The sequence below is a fragment of the Macaca nemestrina genome, chromosome 7 (genome assembly GCF_043159975.1).
Source record: "Macaca nemestrina isolate mMacNem1 chromosome 7, mMacNem.hap1, whole genome shotgun sequence".
In the NCBI taxonomy this organism is placed as follows: Eukaryota; Metazoa; Chordata; class Mammalia; order Primates; family Cercopithecidae; genus Macaca; species Macaca nemestrina.
In genome coordinates this window covers 36,951,401-36,969,261 of record NC_092131.1, presented here as the reverse complement: position 1 = coordinate 36,969,261, position 17,861 = coordinate 36,951,401, and the positions used below count along the sequence as shown (strand labels likewise).

The 17,861-nt window shown below is 33.8% G+C and overlaps 1 protein-coding gene across 9 annotated transcripts in view; it reads left to right on the top strand.

Moving 5' to 3' along the window:
• Positions 1-17,861, top strand: part of LOC105494311 (pecanex 1) — a 209,971-nt gene that overhangs the window by 96,756 nt on the left and 95,354 nt on the right. For 6 of the 9 annotated variants that reach the window (XM_011762637.3, XM_011762633.3, XM_011762634.3 and 3 more), the window contains 7 exons: positions 49-139; positions 1,917-1,974; positions 3,391-3,608; positions 9,373-9,526; positions 13,522-13,554; positions 16,485-16,656; positions 17,180-17,290. In XM_011762637.3, coding sequence (XP_011760939.1) covers positions 49-139; positions 1,917-1,974; positions 3,391-3,608; positions 9,373-9,526; positions 13,522-13,554; positions 16,485-16,656; positions 17,180-17,290 — 837 coding nt within the window. The remainder of the gene's footprint in view (positions 1-48; positions 140-1,916; positions 1,975-3,390; positions 3,609-9,372; positions 9,527-13,521; positions 13,555-16,484; positions 16,657-17,179; positions 17,291-17,861) is intronic. The other 3 variants (XM_011762638.3, XM_024796707.2, XM_071099946.1) reach the window with 2 other exon arrangements.

Here is a 17,861-nt window from a genome sequence, read left to right as displayed (position 1 = left end):
AATTCTGAGTATTCTAATCGCTTTTTAAAATAATCATTTATTTGCTAGGTAAGTTCTCTTCTACGCTGTATGAGACTGGTGGCTGTGATATGTCACTTGTGAATTTTGAACCAGCAGCAAGAAGAGCATCCAATATCTGGTATGTGTGAAGTCATATTAGGAGTGTATGTACTTTCATATGTTTGCCATGTTTAATGTTTTTAAGCCTAGAACTATAAAAGTTAATTTTTTTGTTTTTTATAATTGTTTAGTGTTGCTGACAAATAAAAATTATAAATATTTATGACATACAACCTGATGTTCTGAAATACTGTATACATTGGCTAAATTGAGCTAAAATTAACATGTATTACCTCACATACTTATAATCTTGTTTGTGGTGAGTACACTTAAATCTGCTCTCTTAGTGATTTTCAAGTATACAGTACATTGTTAACTGTAGTCACCAGGTCAGATATAAAAGTTATTTTGAAAACATCTTTATATTTACTCTAATAATTTGTCATAGTGCATTTGTTTCTAAAAACTTAAGGTAGATTTTTTTTTGCTATGGAAAAAAGAAAGTATTATTTTTAAAACAAAAGCTATTCTGTGTTTTAAAAACTAAATCAAGATATCCCAAAGATCTTATAGGGGCACAGTGTTTTCCCACAGTGTCAAATTTAATTGTAAATTTCATGTTCTCTATATATTGTATAATGTATAAAAGCTAATCAGGACTTACTCTTCTAATAAGTTCTTACATAACTAAGTTCAAGCCTGTCAGTTCTCTTTCTTTATGTAATTTTAAAATTTTAATTCCTTCTAAGTGTTTGGTCAGGTACCTTTTTAAATAATCAACTTTCATTTTGTTTAAAATTTCTTTTACTGGCTTTAAGGAAGAATTTCTTAAAATATGTCTCATATGTTACCTTTAGTTTCTTCCCATCCCCCCAAAGGAATTTGTAAGGTAATGAAGTCAGGAGAAGAGCAAATAAATTAGAAATCTTGATCATATAACACAATTATAGTTTTAGAAGGTGTTAAAATGTTTGTTTTCTAAAATTTTGATCTTATTGCTTATCTATTCAAATTGCACTTTGAAACCTGTTTTTGATTAATTAGCTTTCTTTCCCCTCAAGAGTTATTGATTCTTATTTTAGGACCTCTGTTTAATAATAGATCACATCTATTTAAATGTTAGACATCTGTGGGCTGTTTACTTATTTTTTTTGTTTTGAGGGACCATTTGAAGCACTAAAATATTGCAGTCATTTAGCTTCACATGCTAAAAAAGTAGAACATATAGATAACTATGCTCTTTAAGCTCTTTTGGTCTAGTTTCAGAATTCACCCTCTCAAAAAATTATTAAATTGGACTGTTACCCTGATTCTGTAACAACGGAAACAGTAGGAGGATGGAGGGATAGAAATGCTGTTACTATGTTTAATGTAGTTCAAGAGAACAATTCCTTACACCATAAATGTGGTAAAGCCTCAAGTTTTGAAATCCAAACATAACTGAACTGTGGAAACTGAATTATGTTGTAGGTTATTACATTATACTTAAATTTATTGTGTCTTTACTGGCTTCTGGCAATATGTTTATTGCTTTCTTTGGATTATCTCATTTAAACACTTTCACAAGAACCTTGTGATACAGATAGATACTATTGTCATATGTTACTGAAGAGGAAACGGAAGTATGAAGAGGGTAGGTAACTTGTCCAAGATCTCATTCAGTTGAAGAGATTTGAATGTAGTCACTGACCCAGAGGCTATGCTCTTATCACGACTCTAGGAAAATGCTATTTTGCATTTTGAAGTTAACGTGGAAAAGTGAAGATATGTGAATCTCATGTGATTGTTAAAGGATATATTTTTCTTTCTGTTTGACAAACTGTTTGTTCCCTAAAGTCTTTTTTATTTTATTTTAGTGACACAGATTCTCATGTATCCAGTTCTACCTCAGTTCGATTTTATCCACATGATGTGGTAGGTTTTTCTTTATTTTTACAACATGATAAATTTTCAGATTAAATCTGAAATATATATTTTTATAGAGAGCTATAAAAGCCATAAAATTGATGAAGTTACCAAAAAATGTTTTGAAAATATGGCAAAATCACTTTGCTGTCCTCCAGTTGCTCTCTTTTTCTAAGTCCTTTGATAAGAAAACAAAGTACAAGGTTAAGAAGCCTTGGGATAGAGTATTTTAAAAAGTATTTTGGAAAGTATTTGTCAGTGCTTAGAGATAGAAATGACTGTGTTATATATTGGAAGTAAATTTTCTCAACTATACCCAGATACGTGTTTGAAAAGTAAAAACCATCCCTACTTTTTGTCTATAGTGTATTCCAGGAAACTCCATAGGAAAGCAAACATGGGAAGATGATTGTTTTATTGTTTTCTACTTTTAAATGGTATGGGAACCTTGAGATAGCAAAATGCTGCCTAGTGCTGTGCCAGATACAGTCAACTTTTGATGCTTTCTGAGGAAAAGAAAACTGGTAAACTGATGAATGGATGAGTTGAAGTTAAAAGAAATATAGTGTAGTAATTTGTATAGCCTCAGGTGAGCAGCTTGCCAAAACAAACAAAAAAACAGAGGGATTTGGAAATATAGTAACAACAATGATGAGAGACTATGGGAAGAAATGAGAGTTGCTGCCATTGGATCCAATGCAGTGGAGCTCAGATTTAACACTGATAATGAGGTTCAAAGCTTAAGGATAAATTGTGACAGGGAGAAGAGAAGCCACTAAGGATTCACAGTAAGTGGTTTTAATGGATTCACTAGCTATATGGTTATAAAATCTTAAGATTTTTTCTTAAGCATTCCCTGAGAAAAATCTTAAGATTTTAAACACTTTCTAGTCAATTATTTACAAAAGATTTATTGATTAATTTTGTTTTAGTTCACTTTTTATTGTCACCTTCTATAGTTTCTGGTAGTGATAACATATTCATAAAGAGTAGGCTGGGCGCAGTGGCTCACGCCTGCAATCCCAACACTTTGAGAGGCCGAGGCGGGTGGATCACAAGGTCAGGAGTTCAAGACCAGCCTGGCCGAGATGGTAAAACCCCGTCTCTACAAAAAATAGAAAAAATATTAGCCGGGCATAGTGGCAGGTACCTGTAATCCCAGCAGCTCGGGAGGCTGAGGCAGAGAATTGTGTGAACCAGGGAGGCAGAGGTTGCAGTGAGCCGAGATCGCGCCACTGTACTCCAGCCTGGGTGACAGATGAGACTCCATGTCAAAAAAAGAAAGTGTATTAGAGAAGAAAATTAAGGGGCTTAGATAACTGATAAGCTAACTGAGTAACTCTTGAATTATGAAGATATTTTATTTTGAATAAACAAATAAATATTGAAAATATTTTAAGCCTTTCAATGCTGACTTTCTTTTAGCTCTCTCTCCCACAGATTCGGTTGAATAGACTATTGACCATTGATACAGATTTGTTGGAGCAACAGGACATTGATCTAAGCCCTGACTTGGCAGCTACGTACGGCCCAACAGAAGAAGCTGCCCAAAAGGTTAAACACTATTATCGCTTTTGGATTCTACCCCAGCTGTGGATCGGCATTAACTTTGACAGACTCACACTTTTGGCCCTGTTTGATAGGTGAGATTATAGTGTGATATTAATGATATATGCAGATTTTATTTTTAAGGTGAAGTGTCCAGGTTTTTAGGTTATCATGTTGGGAGATGTTTTCTGATTTTGTCCTCTTGAGATAAAAGTTAAGGTAATAGGGCTTCTAAACATTGACTGTCTTAAATCCATTAAAAATGTTTTGGTTGCAATTTCAATATCTTTATACAAAGAAATTATTTTTGTTAATCAGTTAGACTCAAACAACTGCTACTCAAAAGCCAAAGAATATGAGGTGTTGATGGTCTTAAGGTTATAGGTAATATGATGCAAAGTTCTGTATAACAGTTATAAGAGGAAACTTCTGTTTCCGGGTTTCTTAACACTGCTACCTTAATGGCAAACACATGAGTCTACTGTATTACAAACTTGGTGACCAACAGCTGCTTCCAGTCAACATAGAGTAACAGGATTGAATTTATCATCCCATGTGAAACAACCAAAAATAGACAAAGTACATGAAACAGTGGTTTTCAAGACATTGGAGATGAGGAAAAAAGGACAGTGATTCTTGAGAGATGACAACAAATAACATGAGCTCTACAGTTGCCCCAGCTTAATGCTTTGAGAGAGTTTCTAGGCTGCAAGATAGGGAGAACTGAAGTAGAGTCCAGCCAACTTCCTGAGTTAAGGAGATAGAACTGAAAGTCCAGGGAGACTATGGCAGTTAGAGCCCATAGGACAGACTGTCAGAGAGGAGAGAGCTGCTTAGAGAGAGAACCTTAGAGATCTGCATTGAGTTGCCTCGACTGTTTGGCAGAGTATGGATAAGTTCCTGTATGTGAGGAAACTGTTTGAGGCCAGGGAAAGAACCACGTGAAAAGGAACAGGGGAACAGTTACTGGCAATCACACAGCACTAGGAATAGTGTATGTCCCTACTAGCCAGATTGGAGACGTTTAGGGTTCATATTTTATGGTGCCTTATGTAGAATAATCAGGAAGATCTTTAAAAGTGGGGAATAATTAGCCCTAGCAGGAGCACTACTTCACACCCACCTAACAAGTCATAAAATCAAGACCTGAAGGGATCAAACGGTTTCCAAGTAACATAAAATCTAAGAAGATTTATGGAAATCCAGAAATACCCAGCTCCCAACAAGTTAAGATTCACAATGTCTAGGATTCAGTCAAAGATGACCAGCTGTACAAAGAAATGAGAAAATGACCTGTAACAAGAATAATAAATCAGTTGAGACTAAACTGTAGCTTGCATAGCTATTAGAATTAGCAGACAAGGACATTAAAACAGTTATAACTGCTTTCCATATGTTTAAAAAGTTAACTACGGACATAGAAGATACTTTTAAAAGTCCCAAATCAAACTTACGGAGTTGAAAACTATAATCCCCGAGATGAAAAATACACTGGATGGGATTAATGGTAGATTGCACCTTGTAGAAGAAAAGATTAGTGAACTCGAAGGCATAGTAATGGAAACTATCCAGAATGAAACAAGAGACCACTGTACCCGGTGAAAAGAGTATGAAAACAAAATGAGAAAAAGCTGTGGGACAACTACAAGAGGAAACAAGGACACAAAAGATTTTGAAGAAATAAGGGTGGAGAACTTTCCAAATTTGATGAAAACTATGAATACACATTCAGGAAGCCCAGTGAACCTCAAAGCATAAAATACTTGAATAAAACTACACCAAGGCACACAACTGCTCAAAACCGGTGATAAAATTGTTAAAATTGCAAGAGAAAAGAAGAGGAGCAAGGATAAAGAAGACATCCTTTTTATTGTTGGAAATAATGAAGTGAAAAGACAATAGAGGAGCATCTTTAAAGTACTGAAAAGAAAGAAACCCTGTCAACCTACAGTTCTATACATAGCAAAAATACCTTTTAAAAACCAAAGTGAAATAAAGACATTTTCAGATCAGAAAAAAATGGGAAGAATTCTTTATGAGCAGCCCCACACTACAAAAAATGTTGGAGGATGTCTTTCAGGCAGAAGGAAAGTGATCTCAGATGGAAATATAAGTCTACCCAAAGGAACAAAGATAAATAGAAATGGTAAGTCACTACATGGATAAATATAAAAGATTTTTTCTTATTAGTAAGTTTCTTTAAGAGATAACTGACTGTTTAAATGAAAATAACAATGCTTTGGTTTATAACATGTAAAAGTAAAATTTATGATAATAGCATAAAGGCAGAGAGGGGAGAAATAAAAGCATACTATTTTAAGTTTCTTATATGTGAAGTGATCATCACTTGAAGGTAGACTGTCATAAATGTATATTGTAAACCCTAAGCTAGTCGCAGTGGCTTATACCTGTAATCCCAGCACTTTGGGAGGCAGAGGCAGGAGGATCACTTGAGCCTAGGAGTTTGAGGCCAGCCTTGGCAACCTAGTAAGACTCTGTCTCTATGAACATATTTTAAAAAATTCTTACCAAAACCTATCGTAAGGAGACCACTAAAATAACAAAAGAGTTGTAGCTAATATGTCAAAAAGGAGATAAGATAGATTATAAAAATTACTGTTAATCAATAAGGTGGAAAAAGATCAGAGAATAGATGAGACAAATAGGAAACAAATGACAAGATGATAGAGTCAGAAAAAGTCAGAAATTGGCAGATTATATAAAAAAGAACAACACTTAACTCCAAGCTGCCTACAAGGAAGGTACTTTAAATATAAAAACAGAGGACAGTGTGGTGGCTTATGCCTATGATCCTAGCACTTTGGAAGTCTGAGGTGGGAGGATCTCTTGAGGCCCAGTTTTCAAAACCAGCCTGGGCAACATAGACCAAATACTTATTTTATTTTGTACCAAAATAAAATAAAAACAAACAGGTTAAAAGATGGAAAAAGATATACCATGCTAACATTAACAAAAGGCTTATTGTACTGGCTGTTTTAAAGTCAGATAAAGTAGACTTCAGAACAAAGAATATTACCAACGGTGAAGAAGCCCATTTCGTAGTGATAAGGAGTCAATTAATCCACAGGATTTAACAGTCCTAAATGTTTGTACACCTGAAACAGAGCTTCAGAATTCATAAAGCAAAAGCTAATAGAAGTGGAGAAATAGACAAATCACAGTTACAGGTGATTTCAGCACTTCTCTTTAAATACTTGACAGAATAATTATTTAGAAAATCAGTGAGGATATAGTGAACTTGAACAGTATTATCAACCAGCCTAAATTGGTTGACATTTATGGAACACTGCATCCATAACAAGAGAGTATACATTTTTCTAAGTGCTCACGGAACATTTACTAAGATAGGTCACATCTTGAGCCATAATACAAGAGTTATTAAATTTTAAAAGGTCCACTATCCAGTCATACATAGTGAATTAAATGGTAAATTAATAACAAATAGAACCTTGGAAAATCCCCAAATATTTGGAAACTAAACACTTCTAAATAACCCATCGATTAGAGAAGATGTCAAGAGATAAATTAGTATTTCGGGCTAAATGAAAGTGAAAACACAGCATATCTGAATTTTGGGAATGCCACTAACCTGCAGTACTTAGGAAAATTTATAGCACTAAACACCTAGATTAGAAAACAAAGGTCTCCAATCAGTGACTTCACCTTCCACTTACTAGAAGAACAAGAGCACATAAGCCCAAGTAAACAGAAGGAAGATAATAGTAAGGAACAAAACAATTAAATGAGGAAACAGAAATAATAAAGAAAATCAAGGAAATGAAAAATTTGAGAACATCAGTTGATAAACCTTTAGCCAGCCTGGGCAGAAAAAAAAAAAAGGAGAGGAAAGACATAGATTACCAATATCAGGAATGTGAGTTATGATATGACTACAGACTCTACAGGCATTAAATGATAATTAGAGAATGATATGAGCAGCTACATGCAAATAAATTCAACATTGGACAAATGGACAAATTTCTTCAAAGACAAATCATGAAATTTCATTCTGAAAGAAGTACATGACCTTAATTGTCTTACATCTATTAAATAAGTGGAAATTGTAGTTTAGAAACTTTCCCAAAAAGAAAGCTCTAGGCCCAGATGGCATCAAAATAATATTCAAATGAATGAAATGGAGAAAGGATAGCCTTTTCAACAAATGGTGGTAGAACAATTGGATTTCCATATGCGAAAAAATAGAGATGGACGCAGAGGTGTGTGCTCAAGAGGCTGAGGTGAGAGGATTGTTTGAGGCCAGCCTGGGCAACATAGCAAGACCCCATCTCAAAAATAAACAGAAATAAAGAACTTGTAGCCTTACCTTGTGCCACATTATGAAAATGTATCATAGGCTTAAATGTGAAACCTAAAACAAAACTTCTAATAAAAAAAGAAAACATAGGAGAAAACTCTTATGAACTTGGATTAGGCAAAATTACTTGACTCTTGACACCAAAACCAAGATCATTAAAAAAAAAAAAATTGATACATTGGACTCATCAAAATGGAAAATTTTTAAAAATCCAAAGACAATACCTGTTCAATGACAAGGGAGGCACTATTCAGGCAGGCCCAGAATTGAAAAGAGGTCATCAAATTTTAGCAAACCTGAAATTGCATAACTACCACCTAAAATCAAATGGAAATGCCAGTAATTTATTGATTTGGAAATACTGTTGAACTTTTTTATCTGGTAGAACCATTAAATGAAGTAGTACAAAGATGTTTATGAATTTTATTTTTAGGCCCAGTTGATTGTGATAAATATGGAATTGGGTTAATATATTTGTTAAGTTTTTTTATGATTATAAAAGTAATTCCTTAACTATTGTAGAAAATTTAAATATGTACAAAGTTTTGACAGAAGCAAACCATAATTATTCCATGGAGAGAAGCGTTATTAGTAATATCATTTTTGGTATATTGTCTTTTTTAACCTATATGTTTAATTTTTTAATAGCAGAACTTATATCCTGCTGTGCCCATGGTTTTGTGTCCTGCTTTCTTTATGTACGAGATGTGCTGAGCATTTTTTCATTTTTTAATAGTCTTTAAAAATATGACTTAAAAGTATTTTAGGGAAATACTAAAGGATGTATTTGTATAACATTTTGTGAATAAAATTTCCAAAGAAGTAATGAGATAGATTCTTGTGTGTGTATGACATAAAAATAATCTTCATTGCTATATATATCTCTCTCGAGCATCATATTGTTTCTCTTTCAATGTCAGTTTAATGAAGTATAGAATTGTCTTAGGAAGTTTAATAGAAGCAGATAGAGGTCTTTGTCACTACCTTCATTTTCAAGATATGTAAGAGCCCATATTTAAATAATTCTAATAAGTGAATTTTCTAATTCTTTCAGATGACTGAGAGATGGGGGAAGTGAAATCACTTAGTGCCAGAATTTTGTTACAATTTTGCCATGTAACAAATGTTTTAAATTTAATTTTCTAGAAACTAGAGATTTTGGTTTTTAAACATAATGTGATTCTTTGTGTACGTATTTTATTTGCCATCCAACTTTGTTAACTATTTTGCAACAAATAGAATAGAAAAGCAGATATTAAGGAGAGTAACATTTTTAAAATAGAAATTTAAAACTATATTATGTAATTGGAATTCATTGTAGCATGTTTTATTTGTATATAAGAATTCATGTTGTGTCCACATGAAACTAGTTTGTTTTCAGTATGATCTAAAACCTTGTTCAAACTCAGTACCAAAAAGACATCTGGCATATTAGGAACTTCATATTTATGTCTTCCCTTTTTTCCATTTGGTTAATTTCTTATACTTATGATATACTTACTCATAAGTTTTTCTATCTGTAGAAATCGTGAGATCCTGGAAAATGTGTTAGCTGTCATCCTGGCTATTCTCGTGGCCTTTTTGGGATCTATTCTTCTCATACAAGGATTCTTCAGAGATATCTGGGTCTTCCAGTTCTGCCTTGTCATAGCCAGCTGTCAATACTCACTGCTTAAGGTACCAGCATCTCGTCTTTTTATGCTATGGAATTATATTTGTGTTAAAAGGCAGAGGATTTTGTAGTAATTACTGAATTATAGTAAAATTATTTTTAGGCTTACTTTTCTTGGATGTTTACACAAGATTGTGTAGAGAGCCAAAGGGGGACATAAACCTTAAAAATAATTGTATGTAAATTAGAACTTCCTAAAAACAAATTTTTTATATTAAAATAAACTGTATTTGTTTTGTTTGTTTTGTTTTGTTTTTTGGAGATGGAGTCTTGCTGTGTCGCCCAGGCTGCAGTGCAATGGCACGATCTGGCTCACTTCAGCCTTCGCCTCCCAGGTTCAAGCAATTCTCCTGCCTCAGCCTCCTGAGTAGCTGGGATTACAGGCACATGCCACCATGCCTGGCTAATTTTTGTATTTTTAGTAGAGACGAGGTTTCATCATGTTGGTCAGGCTGGTCTCAAACTCCTGACCTTGTGATTCGCCTGCCTCAGCTTCCCAAAGTGCTGGGATTACAGGCATGAGCCACCACGCCCGGCCTAAAAGAAAACTGTATTTGTTAAAATAAGAACTAGCATTCTTTTTTTTTTTTTTTTAATAGTAGTAGATTTTTTTTTTTTAATACTTTTAGTTCTGGGATACATGTGCAGATTTGTTACATAGGTATACACATGCCATGGTGGTTAGCTGCACCCATCAACCCGTCATCTACATTAGATGTTTCTCCTAATGCTATCCCTCCCCTACTTCCCCTCCTCTGACAGACCCCAGTGTGTGATGTTCCCCTCCCTGTGTCCATGTGTTCTCATTGTTCAACTGCCACTTGTGAGAACATGCAGTGTTTGGTTTTCTGTTCTTGTGTTAGTTTGCTGAGAATGATAGTTTCCAACTTCATCCATGTCCCTGCAAAGGACATGAACTCATACTTTTTTATGGCTGCATGGTATTCCGTGTTGTATATGTGCCACATTTTCTTTATCCAGTCTATCATTGATGGGCATTTGAGTGGGTTCCAAGTCTTTGCTATTGTGAACAGTGCCACAATAAACATACATGTGCATGTGTCTTTATAGTAGAATGATTTATAATCCTTTGGGTATATACCCAGTAATGGAATTGCTGGGTCAGATGGCATTTCTGGTTCTAGATCCTTGAGGAGTTGCCACACTGTCTTCCACAATGGTTGAACTAATTTATACTCCCACCAACAGTGTAAAAGCTTTCCTATTTCTTCACATCCTCTCCAGCATCTGTTGTTTCCTGACTTTAATGATTGCCGTTCTAACTGGCGTGAGATGGTATCTCATTGTGGTTTTGATTTACATTTCTCTAATGACCATTGATGATGAGCTTTTTTTCATATGTTTTTTGGCCACATAAATGTCTTTTGAGAAGTGTCTGTTCATATCCTTCACCCAATTTTGGATGGGATTTTTTTTCTTGTAAATTTAAGTTCCTTGTAGATGCTGGATATTAGCCGTATGTCAGATAGATAGATTGCAAAAATTTTCTCCTATTCTGTAGGTTGCCTGTTCACTCTGATGATAGTTTCTTTTGCTGTGCAGAAGCTCTTTAGTTTAATTAGATCCCATTTGTCAATTTTGGCTTTTGTTGCCATTGCTTTTGGTGTTTTAGCCATGAAGTGTTTGCCCATGCCTATGTCCTGAATGGTATTGCCTAGGTTTTCTTCTAGGGTTTTTATGGTTTTAGGTCTTATGTTTAAGTCTTTAATCTGTCTTGAGTTAATTTTTGTATAAGGTGTAAGGAAGGGGTCCAGTTTCAGTTTTCTGCATTTGGCTAGCCAGTTTTCCCAACACCATTCATTAAATAGGGAATCCTTTCCCCATTTTTGTCAGGTTTGTCAAAGATCAGATGGTTGTAGATGTGTAGTGTTATTTCTGAGGCCTCTGTTCTGTTCCTTTGGTCTTTGTATCTGTTTTGGTATCAGTACCATGCTGTTTTGGTTACTGAAGCCTTGTAGTAGAGTTTGAAGTCAGGTAGTGTGATGCCTCCAGCTTTGTTCTTTTTGCTTAGGATTGTCTTGGCTGTATGGGCTCTTTTTTGGTTCCATATGAAATTTAAAGTAGTTTTTTCTAATTCTGTGAAGAAAGTCAGTGGTAGCTTGATGGGGATAGCATTGAATCTATAAATTACTTTGGGCAGTGTGGCCATTTTCACAATATTGATTCTTCCTATCCATGAGCATGGAATGTTTTTCCATTTGTTTGCGTCCTCTCTTATTTCCTTGAGCAGTGGTTTGTAGTTCTCCTTGAAGAGGAGCCCTCCCACAGCTGGAAAACCATTCATGTAGTTCTGTGTTTACTAACAACTGTCCATCCTTTTTTTTCTCTCTCCATTTATAGCTAGACATGTGGAGTAAGCCTAGGTCATCTGCTTTATTTCTTTAAGACCCGTCCATACTTTCCTCATTGCAGTACTGACATTATAGTCTTTGTGGTTGCTAATGATCAATCTAATTGCTAAATTGATTTTCTTAAGTCTCCGTGCTTTATGAATGGTACATCATTTAATACCTATGGATACTCTTCCATTTTGATATTCTTCTCATTTTTGATCTGTGACTTTATACCACCCTCATGCTTCTTGCATTTTTCAGATGACTCTCTTTTCCTTTGTTGATCCCTCTTTCTTCTTTCAACTGCTTAATTTATGAGAATTCTCTTGGATTTTATGTGGTTATCTTCTCGGTTTACAGTTCCTTGGCATTGAAGTCATCCTTTTTTATTACTTTATTTGTTGACTTTGTGTATGAGTTATGTCCAGATTTATATCTCAAAGTCTTCACCTCTTTTGCAAGCTTTATTCCTATATATCTAACAGACATTTTAAAAATAGCAAATTAATCATCTCCTGGTTAATTTTTCTTTCCCAATATCTTTGCTTTTGGCAGTGATATACCAACTAAAAATCTTAGAGTCTCCGCTCCTTCCTCCTTGATCCCTAATAACAAGTAACTCAGTCCCTTTGATAACATTTAATGATTCTATATTAAAATTACTGGTTGTCATTCTTGTACTATACCTTTAGTGCCTTAAATCATTTAAATTCGTTTTCTGGCTCTGGTGTCTCCATGGTCCAATTAATTTTGTCCACTGCTTTCAGGTTATTGTGGTTAAATATGGAAAAGGTAAAAGGTGACAGATTTTTGCAACTAGTTGACAAGAAGAATAATAATGTCATAAACAGGAATAAGAAAGACAAGAACAGAAGCTTTTAGAAGATAGGTGTTGTGATTAAAAGAGTTTATGGATTATCTGGAGTCCAATCTAGCCAAGGGCCAAATGCCAAACTCAGCTCGGCCCAATGTCGAATGGTAGGGTGGTGCTAGACAATCCTAGTGAAATTGTATGGTATGCCATCAGAAATGAACTGAAACTTGGGAGAAAAGTCATGATTAGGGACGTAGCTGCATAATACCTTCTGAACATTTTTATGGGAAGTTAATAAAGTCTCTTAAAAGGATACAGCTTTACTTATTTGATTATTTTGATATGAAAATGCAGATAATATCTTTATTACAAATACCATTGAATTATTTAGTAAGCTTGGAATTTATGGGCAGAACTAGAATTGTTGTTATAAGCAAACCCCTATTATTGTATATTTCCTGAATGAATAATGTCCTGTGAGAAATGCTATACTTGTATGTAGTATACCTTAACTACACTTGTAGACAACAATAAGCCAAACAGTAAGATGGATCTATCATAAGCTATTGCAGAAACATTAAGATAGATACAAATAAATAAATAATAAATAATCTTATTTCCTGACTCTTATCAGGAAAGATTTGAGATGTTTTTAATATCAAAGTGACACTGGTATCTGGAGCTGATGTTTCATCTCTGGAACAGAATTATTAATATAGGTCATTTTGTGGTTGTGGAATATTTACTTAAGATCATTTCAGGCATTTTGAAAGTTGGTTGTAAAATTAGCAAGACTTCAAGAGTGTAATTTATCTTTCTGTTTCATTTTTAGAGTGTTCAACCAGATTCTTCTTCTCCCAGACATGTAAGTCACTCTTAATATGGCTGTACATTGTAGGTCGTTAACATTTATCATAGCATTTGTGGTTTGGTTTTTGTTTTTTTTGTTTTGTTTTGTTTTGTTTGGAATGCATCAAACTGAACTAAAATTTATGTTACTATTTTCCTCATCAATGTTTTGACACACTACTAGAAATACAGGTGTTTTGTTAGCTTGAAATAAAATGACATTGTACTTGTGGACTCTAAACTTGGTTGGAAATGAGCATAATAATTCATTGTTTGACAGTCTGTTTCAGGGAGTAGACATGGTTCTTATAAACTCATTATTATTTATGTTTAATAAATTTTGAATAATAGGTTATGAATAAGTATTGAAAATATAATTTTGATGTAGGAAGAACTTCACTTGAGTACCATTAGGAGCAAGAATAAAGAAGTAATACGTGAGTCTGGTGTTAAGACCATTGAATAAAAACTTTGTTATTCACTTTGTGACTAGACAAAAATATTATCTGCCTAGCACTATGTATTGTGAAGTGGAATCCAATTTTAGATCTACGTTGAGTTTTTAATAGAACAAAGGATATTCTATTTAAAGTAGTTCAAAAACAGACTTCAAGAATAGTTTATGATTTTTTTCCTTGAATATAATTTTTTTAATCCTTTCGCTGGAATAATGAATAATGGGAATGGATGAGCAAAATGAAACAAAGAGGCAAGTTTTTTTTTTTTTTTTTGACTGATTATGTTTACTATTTTGCAAGAATATTTTTGAAGTGCAATAATATATGGAAACATTGCTTTTTAACTTTTTATTTTGGCCTAATTTCAAACTTAAAGTTGCAAGGGTAGTACAAAGAATTTCAGATACCATTCATCCAGATCCATATGTTAACATTTATGATATTTGCTTAATCCCTTTCTAGCACGTGATCTTTTTTCCTTCTTTCTCTGTGCTAGCTGACATGATGCCCCTTTACCTCTAAGTGTCTCAGTGTGTGTTTCTTAGAAACAAAGATATTCCTTTATGTTAATTCAAGATAATTATCAAAATTAGAATATTAATGTTGATACAATGCTGTCTTCTAATATGTAGATCTTACTCAAATAGATTTTGCCTATTGTCTTCATTGGCAAAGAAAGTCCCTGATTATGTTTGGTCTCTTAAATCTCCTTTAATCTGGAGCAATTCTTCGGTAACTATCTTTCATTATATTGAAATTTTTGATGGATATAGGCCAGTTATTTTATAGACCATCCCTTAATTTGAGTTTGTCTGATGTTTTTTTCTTTTAAAAAATGTTTTTTAAGTTTTATTTTTTCACCCTGTCTTATGGTGCTGATGATGTTTCTTTCTGATTTGATAAGGCCATGCTTTTTAAAGTAGGAATACTACAAAAGTACATCGTATTAGGAAGCACATATTGATTTATCCTTTTACTAGTGATGTTAAGTTTGATCTTCTGGTTAAGAGTATTGTCTGCAGGGTGTCTGAAATCTCTGCAGTATTAACATTTTGGCCAGCTAATTCTTTGTTTGAGGGTGGGGGATGCTGTCCAATGCATTGTAGGATGTTTGGCATCCTCTCTGGTGCTACCTCCTAAATGCTGGTAGCACCACTTCCCCAACTGTGACAACAGAAATGTGTCCAGATTCCCATATGTGCACTGGGGAGCAAAACCCCCTCCTACTTCCTTAAGAACCAGTACTCTACTGTAATGTTACTGTTTTTCTCTTACAGATAATAAATACTTCAAATAAATAAATAAAATAAATACCTCATGGAGAGATACCTTGAGACTGTATATGTGTCCTCCATAAATTTCTATCCAGTTGTTTTAGTATCTACTGATGTTTCTTGCCTGATTCAGTTACTTATTGGTTGCTAAATGATGATTTTTCTCATCCCATCAATCCTTCTACATTTATTAGTTGACCTTTTATTAATACTATAAGGAAGAGCTTTCCCCTCTTTCTTATATATGTATGTATATATTGGTGTGGATAAATTGATTATTTTATTCAATGGACTATAATGTTACTAGTAGTATTTATTTTGATGCTCAAATTGTCCCTGATTTAGCCATTGGGAGTCCATCACACTGCTTTCTGTGTCCTTTTGACATATCTCTGTCATTCTTTAAGTACTTTCTACCTTTTTGTCACAACAATATGTTCCAGGGTCATCTTATACTTTCCCTGTCGTAGCCAGAAACCAGTCTTTTCTCTATGGAGCCCCCCCCCCCCCACCTTTTTTGGTAGGTAATGGTATTTATAAAGTAAGATCTGGTTGCTAGTAATCATTATTGCTAGAATCTCATTGCATCTAGGTCCTCTTAGTGGATAAAGCTAGGAGGTGTATGTATGTATGTACATATATACACACATGTATACATATATATAACCTATTCCTATATCTGTCTATATGCATATTAAAAATAATGAGACTATGGAAGCCCAGTGTGGGCAGATCACTTGAGACCAGGAGTTTGAGACCAGCCTGGGCAACATGGCGAAACTCTATCTCTAAAAAAATTAAACAGGCGCAGTGATGTGTGCCTGTAGTCCCAGCTACTTGGAAGGCTGAGGCGGGAGGATCACTTAAGCTCAGGAGGCCGAGGCTACAGTGAGCTGTGAGCGCTCCACTGCATTCCAGTCTGGGCGACAGAGAGAGACCCTGTCTCAAAATAAATAGATAAATAAATAAATAATAACAACAACAAAAAAACTTCACACTGATACTTCTGTTTCAGTCCAGTATCTCAAGAGTTCATTCTATTACTCTTCCTCCTCTCTATATTTGTTAATCCTTTCTGTGATTGTCAGAAATCTGGCTTCCATATGGAAAAATTATGAATCCTTAGAATGAAGCCATCAGTGATCTCAGTAGTTATTTGTGACTCTTAAAATTAACTAAACTGACTTTAAAAAATATCGTTTTCTCATTTTCAGGGTCATAATCGTATCATTGCCTACAGTAGACCAGTTTATTTCTGCTTATGTTGTGGTCTTATTTGGCTCTTGGATTATGGTAGCAGAAACCTGACTGCAACCAAGTTCAAATTATATGGAATAACTTTTACCAATCCACTGGTGTTTATATCAGCCAGGGATTTAGTTATAGGTGAGTCATCTTAAAGTATCTCTAATCTTAAAATGAATTTATTTGTATATCAACATTTTACTGATAAATATATCAATTATACAGCTTTAAATAGTTTTTAATAAGCTTATTTTGCTGTTGTTATCTGCTCTGAGAAACAAAGTGATAGGACTATTATGAGTGAATAAAGCTAATGATGAGCAAATATTATAGTAATTCTTTTGTTCTTGGAGTAAATGTAATGGATAATTTTTTTTTGGTTTTGTTATCTTAGGTTTCTATTATGTGAAAATGGTTGAAATAACTTTAAAAAGTATTGTTTATGATTGAAAAGATGTTATTTACTAACCAAGCAATTTTTGTTGAGATGTATAATTTAAAATACTGTCTTTTAAAAATTGCCTAGTAGTTTATGTTAATTTGGGATTTAAAAAAATTAATTATGACCTCTCAGTGGACCAAAAAAATGAATTATGACCTCTCAGTAGACACAAGAATGGATATAGTATAATATTTTTAAATATACTTTTCTTTCTTTTTATAGTGTTTACACTCTGTTTCCCAATAGTGTTTTTCATTGGTCTCCTGCCTCAGGTGAATACATTTGTAATGTACCTTTGTGAACAATTGGATATTCATATTTTTGGTGGTAATGGTGAGTGTTTCTTTATAAAAATTATAGATGACAGTATTACCTTTATAGATCATGAAGTAATAAACTGACCATTAAAATGCTTTTCCAGTTTTCACTTCAGGCTTGAAATTAGAAAAAAAAAAAAGACATTAAGTAATTGAAGACTGAGAAGCAATTAATTTGTGGATAGAAAAAAATAGTCAAGTCTGCTACTTTAGAGAAAGAGCCAGGTATAATGAAGCAGATGTGTAAGAAGTAATAAAATAATGTCTGCAACTAAAAGTTGTAGTGAGTTTACATGGAACCTATATGTACTTAAGAGGTATTTATAAAAGATCATCTATCCTGAATAGATTGAGGTTTGATACATAGCATTACATTTGGATTTTAAACCAGTATGTGCATTTAGTAGGTCTTCATATTTGGTTTCAGAGCCTTGTTTTATCCTTAGAATGGTAACACCAAAATAAAAGCATTTTACTAATAAATAAGCTTTTAAGAACTATCTCTGTTCATAGTTCAGAGCCTTGTTTTATCCTTAGAATGGTAACACCAAAATAAAAGCATTTTACTAATAAATAAGCTTTTAAGA